At 39.4% G+C, this 11,939-nt stretch overlaps 1 protein-coding gene across 3 annotated transcripts in view; it reads left to right on the top strand.

The window, feature by feature from the left end:
• The first annotated feature begins 1,492 nt into the window (after positions 1–1,492).
• Positions 1,493–11,939, top strand: part of KIDINS220 (kinase D interacting substrate 220) — a 61,819-nt gene continuing 51,372 nt past the window's right edge. For all 3 annotated transcript variants that reach the window (XM_087916903.1, XM_026695260.2, XM_087916896.1), the window contains exons 1-3: positions 1,493–2,029; positions 9,250–9,389; positions 11,239–11,337. In XM_087916903.1, the coding sequence (XP_087773029.1) occupies positions 9,282–9,389; positions 11,239–11,337 (207 nt within the window). In that variant the 5' untranslated portion in view covers positions 1,493–2,029; positions 9,250–9,281. The remainder of the gene's footprint in view (positions 2,030–9,249; positions 9,390–11,238; positions 11,338–11,939) is intronic.

Raw genomic sequence — 11,939 nt, 5'->3', positions numbered from 1 at the left:
TATATAAATATTGATTTTTTAATTTAAAAAAGAGCAACATTTACCCCAAATGAGGCAAAGCAGGCAGGTAGATTGAGTTGCTCACAGAATCACAGATTCATTCAGAGATCTATCTGCCATCAGCTAGCTCAGTCTGTCACATAAAATTTGCTTGCCGTGAGTCTGCACTGAACAATAGAACCTTCAGTCCTAAGGGAGATTCGGCTGTGCTTAAAAGCAGAGCTGAATATCTAAAGACTAACTAGAAAGCAAGAAATCCAACCATTTCCTGCTTCCTAGCTAATCTAAACCTCCCGGCACAGAAGAACAGATGATGGTTGGAAAAAGGAAAAATAGCAATTTAGCAGGCAAGTTTGCTGGGTAAGGAGTGAGTGGGCGGGAAGGGTTCCCACGGGCCATGTCGGCTGCGCAGCCTTGTGTTTCTGCGCAGCCTGGATTAATTGCTTTGGGGGGAGTGATCTGGGGTGAGATTTCTCTGCGGCCCACTAAAATTTTCTCATGGCCCACTGGTTGGCGACCGTTGTTGTAGACCATGATTGTCCAGTCTTTTGGCTTGTCTGGGCCATGAGTGGATAAAATATATACTATACAGTAGTTAATGAGTTGGACACACCTGACTATGGTATATTGGACAATTACCAGAATATTGATCTCAGCAACTGGACTATATCAGCAGTTATTCCAGAAGAGGAGACAAAATGGATATGAATGTCATTTGGAGCCAATGACATTTGATAAAGTAAGGCCATTGTGTGGAAAAGCAGCATGAAAACTTATCTAAAGTTGCGTTAGGAACCGTACCCATCAGGACAGGCAAGTTAGCAAGGTAATTGATCCTCCCTCTTCAAAGTTTGAACTGAGTGTACATATTCTTCTGAAAATTAACATATAAAAGATGAATTAGATGCTACTGTTGGAAGCAATATCCTTCTGGGTTCCATTCCAAGTGGGGAAAAAGACACTGGAAACATGGAGGCTGTTTGGGAAGATGGTTTAATAGTGGACCACATGGCTTGGAGCTCCTGGGTGAAAAGGGCAGAGATGCCGAGAATCCCTTGGTTTTACACCCTCTGTTGGGCCCCACCTTAGTGTTTCCTGTTCCTGTGTAAGAAATGGCTGTCAGACTCCCAGGGGCGGGGGTCTTAGCTAACTTTGTAGACTTTGTCTGGACCACATGGCTTCACCTGAGTGCTGGCTAATGCAATCTTCCCAGATGGGTAATCCTATCATTTCCTGAGGGCCATGCACCCAGTCTGTACGTGTCCTTTTGGTTTTTCTTGCCTAAGTGTAGGACTTTACTTTTTTTTTTAAGTTTTCCAAGAAAGACCACTTGCCTTTTGGAAAAAGCACCTTTTGGCACCTATTTGAAACAGATTTTGAAACAGATTTTATTGCTTTCCACCTTTGTTTCGGCTCCACTGTCTACAATGCCCTCCGTGTTTGTGTATCCGTGCACACCTATAAATAACATCCGCAAGGGGAAACGCCCGACGGAGCTGAGCAGGATTTTAGGCAACAGTAAACATCTCCGTCTCCTTCCCCCTCAGTCGCCTTCCCGTTGCTGCGGGACTTCTCAACGGCTTTCCATACCGCCGTTGGGCCGTGGCAGGTCAATTAACGGCAGGAGCTCATTAGCCAATTGGGTCGCGCGGAGCCGTTCGAACCCTGTTTCCCCCCCCACCTTTTTTTTAAAGCGTTCGGCTCTCGCCGCGGTCGTGAGCGCGGCCTATAAGAGCGAATAGGAGGTCGTGGGGGTGCCGGGCGGAATCCAGCTCGGCGCGTGCTCCAAAACCTTGGCCTCCTTCGAGGGCGGGGGAGCAACTCGGGCGGGCACGCGCGCCCGTGCCTCACGTGACCTGGCCGGCAGCTAGCGAAGATGGCCACCGTGTCTTCGGGTTGAAGGATACGGGGCGCTCCTCAACCGCCTTCCCAACCACCGCCGCTACTTCTACCGTACCGCCACCACGACAACAGCAGTAGCAGCGCCGTCTTCCTCCAAACGCTCGTCCTCGGCCGCTCCCTTTCGCTGGTAAAGGGCGTGCAAAGCGAAGTAAACGGCGAGTTGCGGGTTGGGGAGGGCGGTGGTCGCGGGCTGTCAGACAAAGGGAGCGGCGCTTCCCAGCCGCCTTCGTTTCCCGGGCTTCATTCCCGAGCTTTCGCGGGGGCTGTTTTAGCCTAACGCAGGCGGTTGTGAACTGGGTGGGGATTTGGCGTGCTAGAGAATTGGGCTGGGTGGGTGAAGAAGGGTTGAAGCCGCTGCCCGAGCGACCTAGGAACAGGTGGGTCGCCTCTCTGCCGAACCTTCCCCCCCACCCTGCATTCCCGTACGTTTGAAATGGGTAGACGCTTTGGATTAGGCGGATCCGGGGGGGAGCTGAGGAACCTGCTCATTTAGCTAATGGCGTAGAGGCGAATAGGAAAAAAAAAAGAAAAAGAAAGAAAATGCCTGTCCCTGGCCGTTATCTTGGATTCCGCCGGTCCTTCCGCGAGCTGGTTGCCGGAGAAAGGCGCTCAATGAGTTTTGGCTTTAAGGCAAGAACACCGAAAGACCTGGGGAAATGGCTCGGTTTGTTTGATACCCAAAGGGACGAGAGCGGAATGCTTAATGTTCATCAGTTTAGCATTTTGGTAGTTGAAAACGAGCATACAAGAGAGAGCCAGTTTAACTTAAGACTCTCGGAGTCTAGGGTTTATTAAGAAATAAGGTTATAACCTGGAAAATCCTGAGTTCAAGTCCCTCCTTAGGCATGCAAACTGATTAAGGTGACCTTGGGCCAACCGCTTGCTCTCAGCTCAATCCAATCACAGGGTGATTGTTGGTGGAGGGGCAGTAGGATGAGGAATGAGCCTTGGGTGTGTTTCCTGTCTTGACTTATATATAAAAATAAAATGCAGCATATTTGGGTTTGCCCAGACTTTTTTGAGGTTTGATCCAACCTTCTGAAGCAGGGATTTAGGTGGAATTGTACTTAGTGTAGGTATTCCATCATTTGGCCTAGGCTTCTTCATTTCTATGGATTTTGCAGTTTGTAAAGTTTGTCATTAAATTTTGGCATCTCTTTTGCAATATAATAACCAATAAAGCTGTCAGTATTTTAATTAAAATCTGAAATAGCTATATAGGCCAGTGTAATTTCTAGTCTTGCAAAGCACTTAAGTGATAAATGCACACTACCCATATTAAGAATGACATACTGTAGATGAAACCTGGCAAGAATATATGTGGCTCCCTTTATTTTGCAAGGTGGCTGAGGGATATTTGAAAGGATTTGAAATTTGAGTTCAAATGAAGCAAAGAAGTTGAAACAATGAGGAAATTGAAGAGTTTGGCTACTTAACATTGGCGCACTCGCTATCCAAAGATATTTTGTTAAAATTATTTTTGATATTTAAAAAATTGTTTGGAAGAGTTAGTATTTGCAGCTAGAGAAAGAGAGAGATACCCTTAGAGCTGCTTTCCAGATAAAGTAGTTCAGTATTTAACCAATCTGGGGGCCTCCAGATGTGGGCAATTTTAGAGTCAATTTACCTGGATTTAGTGATGTCTTTATTTTTACAGAACACATTAGAACCACAACTATATGTTGTTTGTGAACTCAGTGATGCTTATGGGTCATTGTGTCTTGTAATCAAACAAAAATTAAGGAACCCATGAATGAGTATGTTGTGTAAATAATCAGACTCTGAGTAGATATTTTTCTAGCCTACTTAGTGGTTCTGTGTGATAAACAAATGTTAATTATTGAACTTGTCTAAGTGGTAAACGAAGTGTTGTTTAAATATAGTAAAATTCTATATTTTTGATAAGAGTCTTTCCACTTGTTTGCAGAAAAGTCAAAGGTTGGTAATACAGATTTTTTTGTAATTGTAGCTGTATTACTGGATAACATTGGCTTCACAGCATTTTATCTGTAAAAAATTAAAATGAATACAAAAGACAAATGATTCTCTTATATAAATTATTTTGTGAGAATATTAAAAAAACATGTTGAGCTCAAAACCTGATCTAACAGACTTAAACAAAATTAATTCTGAATATTAAAAAATAAATTAGAAAGGATAAAATCTTTACTATGGCAAAAGAGTGCAAATTGCTTTTTAAGCCATTGTTTCAGATGAAAGAGTTCTGGATAGCAGCTGTGGGACAGTACTGTATATGTTGTCAGAGCCATTGCTTTTCTTGGGATATATGGATAGAGTTGCTCTAATCTTAAGCATTCTTATTTAAAACTGCTGTGTTACTAAAATTGTCTACATAGGAATACATTCCATTTCTCTTTGGGAGCTTTATCCCCCATTTCCTGAAGGTAGGTAATGCTTATACACTGTAGAAAAAACAATAACGAACACCTTGAAAAGTGACAATTATTAAAATAAACTCAGGAGTGAGTTTTTGGTGCACTGTACTAAAGTACAGCCAATATATGTAGTCTACTCTATGGATTTTTTCTTATTTAACATTCTGTAGGCTTAAAGTCTCACTAGGCAGTAAATTTTGTCATATAAAAGCACCTTTACCTCTTGAGTCTATAAGTCAGAGATGGCTAACCTTTTTCGGCTCTCAAGTGCCCAAAGCGCGTGCGTGAACCCCTCAAATGCAACATGAGCAACCCTGTGCATGCGTGCATGACCCCCGCACATGCACACATGTGCAGCAGGGACCTGAAGACCAGTTGGCCGGTGAGAGGTGCACACGCATGTGTGGTGGAGCTGAGCTTCAAGTATGGAAAAACCCAAATTGAGAAGAAAATAGTGTATGACAGTAGCCATCAAATGATATTCAGACTTTATGTTATCAAGCAATGATAAGGAAAATCATGAGCTTTGTCTTGGCCATGTTGGAAGAATTATCCTTCTGGGTTCAGTTCCAAGGGGGGAAAAAGACACTGGAAACATGGAGGCTGTTTGGAAGGTTTAATGGTGGACAAGACCACATGGCCTGGAGCTCCAGAGTGAAAAGGAAGGATGATCACATGCTTCGAGGTGAAGGAAGAGACCAAAAAAGGGTCTGAGGCACTGACAGTGCCTGGGTTTTATAATCTTTATTGGGATTTGAATTGGAGCTTGTATTCTGATTGGTTGTCAGTCTCCCATGAGACTATGCAGGGGCAACTCTGTAGGCTGTCCTGAGTTCTAGGCTTGGTTGAGCCTTGCTGGATGATGATGCAGTGAAAAGGGCTTTTGGCAATTGCTATAGCTTTACCTGGAGATCTTTGTTATGTAAAGTATTGCCTTAATGGCCCACCCATTAACAAAGGTGGGGGTGAGTTTCTGCTTCTGAGGTGAGTTTCTGCTTCTGAGTTTCTACTCTTTTTAGAGGAAATATTCTGCCTTTTTAATATTTCCTAGGATATTTCAATTTTCTAGGAGAGGGACGGGTGCTAACTTCCTACAGCCAGAAGTTGAATTTCTAAGAATAGCACTTTAAGTGTGCACATTGAGTAAATCCTAAGACCGTGATGGCAAATCTATGACTCGTACCGGAAGTGGCATGCAGAGCTATCTCTCTGGGCATGCCAGCCATAGCCTGTGGTTCTTCCAGGTGCGTGCATGCACGCTGGCCAGCTGGTTTTTGCACTTGCAGGAATGCCAGAAACCGGAAGAGCAGCTCCCCTGGTGCACATGCGCTCACCCAGAAGCTAAGCTTCCTGTTTCCAGTGCGCACATGCGTGCTGGCCAGCTAGTCTTCACTCACACATGTGTGCCAAAAACTGGAAGAATAGGTGGCTGGCGTGCATGCATGCACTGGGGAGCTGCTCTTCCGGTTTCCGGTGCTGACATGCATGTGTCACGGAGCTGCTATTTTGGTTTCCGGTGCTCCCCTGCAAGCGTGTGCGCGCTCCTGTTTTGGCACTCAGTGCTGAAAAGGTTTGCCAAGGTATCCTAAGAAGTATAGAATTCACCATGAGTCCTGCTAAATAAGTATGTTTAATCCTATTGTAGATTTTCACTGAGGTTAAAGTAGAGATGGACTGTATTTTTGTGTGTGTGTGAAGGCCACATGCTTTCAAATACTTGGCAGACTGTACTGATCAACAACAGAACTGAATATTGGTGGAAACCCTCCCTTTTTTTGCCTGCCATTTTCCTAACTTTTTTTCCAGGAATGGGAAGACGTGTCTTACTAGAAACTTGAACTGAACATACGTTGTTAGCTTTTGAATATAGAATGAAAACTACAGTTCAATATTTGTCCTAAGACAGTTCATTAACACTTCCAGGGAGTTTAAAAGTTGGTTTTCCTTGTGTATCCTCAGGTATTTTTGTCCCACCTGACAGGTAATCAATCAGTAAAATAATGCTACAGCATATATAGCTTTTGTTTTTGACTGTAAAACTTCAGGATGTGGCATCCATAGAGTATTACAGAGCGATATGATTACTTGATACAGCTTGCTACCAAACTATAAAAATGGATTTATGCATTTTTCTTAATTATAGGTTGGATCACAAGAACCTTCTTGCAAAATAACAAGCTATGATCTGTTATTTGCAGTATGTTAAAAGTTCTTGAGTAAAAAATGAGGTTTATAATTATAACAGATGTCAAATGTGCCTTACTGTTTGCTTATAATTTTACTTTGATTTTCTAGTAGGTTTAGGTTTTGTAACTTTTTGTAAATCTTTATGGTACCTACTGGTGGATATGCATTGTTGCCAGTGATCCAGACTATTTTCCATACAGTACTTCTCTGGTTTCCCAACCTTTAAAGAAAGGAAGAATCTGAAGTGGACATTTTAATTTTTTGAGAATATATTGGTGAAATATAATCATGATTTTGTGGTTTAAAATGACACGCATAGTGATTAAAATAAAGACAAGCAAGGAAAATAATAAAAAACAATCTTTGTCTACGCAGGAATGCATTTCATTTCCATTTAAAGTTTATCACTAAAAGTCATACAGAAACACTGAATATTACTCCATTTTTTAACTTTTAGAATGTAAAAATATTTCAAAATCTGATAAAATAAGCTTTTTTTTAGTGAAACTAGAAAATGGCTATCAACCCGTTTCAATTTAAGTGACAGTGAAATTATCAGAGTTCTGGATTCAGCTTTTTGTGTTTGTTGCAATATGGCTTCTCTAGAAAAGGTTGGAAATTAGTTTTTGTTTCTGTACTGACTTTTTAATAAAGAATTATCCTTTTCATTCAGGAGCTCAAGAAAGTGTATACTATATAGTATTCCCTCTTGTGCAACAACTCTGTGAGATGGATTAGACTGAAACTATTTCTGGTCTAAAGATACTCAATGAACTTCCTCTATTAAGGGTGCACTTTGGAACCTGAATCTCCTTAGTGTCATTCCCAAGACCCGAACCACTACTTTACACTGACACATTATTTTTTTTTAAAAAAATAGTCATTTCAATTGAGTCAATTTGCTGTGGACTTCATGAACACATCTGTGTAGCATCATTGAGGAAGTTCTTATAGGAATTATTTGAATTAATATGAGTAACATATTGGAATGTATTTTTTCCAGCTTCATTAATTTGCTGTATCTGCAAATTTAGTAGTCATCCATGTTTTTAGGAAGTACTGTCTGGTGACCTGCAGGAAATATTTTATTCAGTTCCTTCTTTTTTATTATTTTGAACTTCTACCCAGCACTGATTTTTCGAAGAGTTTATTATTAGCATTCATTATTAATGCTAGGAGATCAAACCACTCACTTCAGTCTACATTCTGTGAGGTGGTCTTGCTGCAAGTAATCTCTATAATAACAGACCCAGAATTCACTTGCTTCCTCAGAGTATGCAAATCAGGATAATTTCTATATTGATTTTTTATTAAAAAATGTGACAACAGAGTACACTTATGTTAAAACAACATTGTAAAGTGTGAAATGCATTTTATTTGAGAAGGAATGACAAGTTATGAAAGGTAACATGAAGGGAATATTGCTTTTCCACATGTGTCTTTTCCCTTGGTTTTTACAAAATCTATTAGCATATCTTTATGCAATGGAAATTTTACCTCCTACCTTCAAGATGAATAATATTAAGGTATACTGAACTGGAATATAGGAGAGAATTCCAGTTTCTGTTTTATCTGTAACTAAACTACTAGTTTCCTTATTTAAATAAGCACATGGTAATACATTTGCACAATCTTTCATCAGCAAATGATTACTAATGATCACTTGTTTAATTGCAAGCTGTAAATTAAATAGGATAAATATAATATGTTACCTCAACAATTTTGTATGCCAGTGAGAAAGTTGGAGTATAAAGGCTTCATGATGAAAATCCCATAAAGGCTTAAATTAATTCAACTAAGCAGTGAGGTTTACTTGCATTAGGTGGTAATTATAATATTTACATATACCACTTTGCATGAAATACAGCCTCAACAGCTGAACTTTCTGTACTTAATTCTTTCTACATTACTCTATGCATCTTTATCACTTTTTCCCATGTGCTTTTTAACATGTATTCTTTCAGACAATTAAAGTATCTGAAATTGATTTTCTAAAGAAACTAAGATAGTTATGACAAATTACAAAAGTATACATATGAATTTTTGCTTACGTGATGGTCATGGTCTTCGTATCATTTGTGCAAAATTGGGTAGATAAAGGAAAGATGAAAATTTGATCTCTTAGCCGTATCTGTCCTATTGCTGGAAGTAAAAAGCCTGTAATTCTTCCAGAGAGACTAGAAGCAAACTCTTAAAAGCATGAGGGCATTGCACATCAGTTGTGGTATGCATAGGTTTATTTGTTATTTCAAATAGTAACAGATGACCTCTGTTGTATTGTCATATTTTGAGCAAGGCCTTAGTTGAACTTTTTTTGAAATACATATTTCTTCTTTCTAAGTGGTTTCTTTTAGTGTATATTTTTGAACTATGACAATCCAAAATACAGCAGTGCTGCTAAATATATGGTTAAAGGAAGTATTTATATACTTGGCATCAATTTCTTTATTATTATCAGATGTAAAATAAAGCTGTGGTATAAAATAAAGTAAGACATTTTAAAGAGAAATTGCTATTGCTCTATCAAACTAAATTAACCAAATAAAAGTTTAGAATGTACACAACATTTTGTTTGCAATTCATTTATTTTAATTATTTCTTTATTATTATGACACTAAAAAGCTGAGTCCTTGAACATTATTTGTATACAGATATAACTGAAATGATTTTTTTCTACCGGTAGTGATCGGCATGAAGTTATTTTGTCACCTGCCTCTTCCAGTATGTTATTGACATATTAAAATGGTTCCTTTTGTTTATGTAGATAACTGGCATTGTGGAACCTGACTGCTAAGGATGGCTAATCTGATGTCTCAGAGTTTGGTGACTTATGTGGAAGAAGAAAATGTTCCTGCTTTGAAAGCATTTCTTGAGAAGTGCAAAGATGTGGATGAGAGGGACGAGGTATGGTAAAATGTGAAGTGAACACTTTGAAAACTATCCAGAAGTCTTCAGAGCCTGTGGGACCATGGCATATGTCCATTCTGTTTGCCATTTCAGAGCAATTAATTTGTGATTAATTAAATGTGGGACATTGATATGGTCAGATTACCTTTTTGCTAGTCTGTAGTTTAGCCCCTTTGCCAGTCTCTGCAGAGGCAGAGAACCTTTGATGCTTTATGAAAGATAATTCTGCCACGAGACTAGCTGGGAATCTCCAGGCAGCCCTTCTATGTTAGTTAATCCTGGTCTGTTGCTTGGTTTACTGAGGATTCAATAGATGAACAATGAACAGGGACTTAGAGTGCTAGCGACTTACAGTTACTTTTGGATTTCATTTGGGAAGATTCACGTAAGACAGTTGGGATAACTTTCTGCAGTGAAAATCAGGTTTATGGTTCAGCTTGCATGCTCTAAGAATGTATGCAGGATTCTCGATACTATGAACACTGATAGTCTTTGACTCACAACCACAATTCTGACCAGAACTTCTGTTATTAAGCAAGGCAGTCATTAAATGAGACACCCAACTTTATAACCTTTTTGCGTGGTTAATGAATCACCACAGTCAATAAGGGAGTCATGCATTCATTAAGTGAATTTGACTTTGCTAATGTGATTGCTGATGGACAAGAGCTATCTTAGAATTATAAGGTCCAATTCAGAGTGTTAGGTATGACCTATAAAACCCAATGGTCTGGGTCAAACTTACTTTTGATTACCTGATCCATGTACAGTGTCTGCCCTGTGCAAATGGCCAAGAAAGGGGAAATCACATCTGCCTCCCAAAATATGAAGGGGATGGGATGGAAGTGAGGAAGAAGACACCCTTGTATTATGGAACAAGTGTGGCTGGTTCCCTCACCTCTATGCTTTAAAAAAGAGACCACAATGCTTCCTTATTTCCTTGGGTTTGAACGCTTCTGTTGGCTTTCTTCTAGTTTTATTATTTTAATTCATGTTTTAATTTTAATTTAATAAATTATTTGTTTATTTTTGTTTGCTTGTACATTACTGTAAGCTGTTCAGAATCTCTTGATTTGATGGGGTAGAAATTGTGTATTTGTTTTTAAGGCTTTAATATAAAGGGATTGAAACTGTTTAATGTTTAAATTATGAAACATTTTAACAAGAATTTTTACAATCAATAAATAGTTGCTGCCCTGTTCTATAAGATGAAATTGAATTTCAAAACCAAATCCTAGGATTCACAAATATGACCTTGTTACAAGATATTGTATTACCTAAAATTGTTTGTTAATGTTTTATTGAATCCGGACAACAGACAGTTCTCACTTAATAATTTATTTGGCAAGTGTTTGAAGTCACAGTGGCACTGAAGAAAGTGATTTATGGCCAGTCTTCATACTTAGTAACAGTTGTGACATCCTTGCAGTCATATAATCACAATTTAGGCACTCAACCACTTTTGTGCAACATTGTGTGGTCACATGATCACCATTTGTGACCTGCCGGCTTCCAACAAGCAAAGTTGTGATGAACCCAGCAGGAGGCTGTAAATAACAAATCACCTGATCTCTTACTTAATAGCCAAAACCAGGTCTGTTGGAACAGCCATTGTAAGCCAATGGGGCCATTTGATGTTTTGCTTAGTGGCAAAGTTGCTGGTCCCAATTAGGGTTATTAAATGAGGACTACCTGTTGTGTGTGGTTTTTTTAAAATACTGTTTTAGGAGGTATGCTTCAGTGTCTAAGTAAACCTTGAATACTTACATGGCTTTCTGCTATAAGAATTGTTAGATATTCTCTTAATTAGCTTTTTCCTGTATGTATGTTTTTTTAATGATTGCAGAATGGTCAGACTCCTTTAATGCTAGCTGCAGAGCAAGGCAATTTAGAAATTGTCCAAGAACTGATAAAAAAAGGCGCCAACTGTAACTTGGAAGATTCAGTAAGTACTAAGACGCGTATTCTGCTTCATACTTTATCTCTCCTCCAGCACATTTAATTTGCCATCAGCCTGTATGTATCTTGAAATCAGACCCATGAACACAAAATCTACAACAGATAAAACTGTGCCATTCCATCCTATTGTTTGTTGTTACAGTAATAAAGCAAATCGTTCTTTGTTAAAGCTTAATAGTTTAAGGGAGTTAATTCAGATAGAACAATCTTTTGATTGGTGGTTTCTGCCTGTCCTAATAGATTCAGCAATGCTTTGGGTTCCCTCAGTGAGATAATGTCATTTGATGGGTCCTTGGAAGTGTGCCTTCTCTGTCATGGCACCGGCCTTAAGGAATATCCTTGTCTTGGAGATATGGATTATTGCAACCCTGTTGCCCTTGACAAAAGTCATGAGGACTTGGCTTTTTCCTCAGGCATTGTGACTAAGTTATTAATGGAGATGGCAGGCAGATAGATGAATGCGAGTTTTACTTTTTTTAAAAAAATATGATTTTATTGTAATTTCTTTGATTGTTGTGAGCCAGGAGTGTCAAACTTATGGCCCAGGGGCTGAATGCGTCACGTGCTGGCCACGCCTACCCCTGGTTT

The sequence above is a fragment of the Pseudonaja textilis genome, chromosome 1 (genome assembly GCF_049901715.1).
Source record: "Pseudonaja textilis isolate UNSWEBS1 chromosome 1, rPseTex1.2, whole genome shotgun sequence".
Lineage (NCBI taxonomy): Eukaryota > Metazoa > Chordata > Lepidosauria > Squamata > Elapidae > Pseudonaja > Pseudonaja textilis.
The sequence above is the reverse complement of the archived record's forward strand: the minus strand, read 5'-3'. Positions and strand labels throughout refer to the sequence as shown.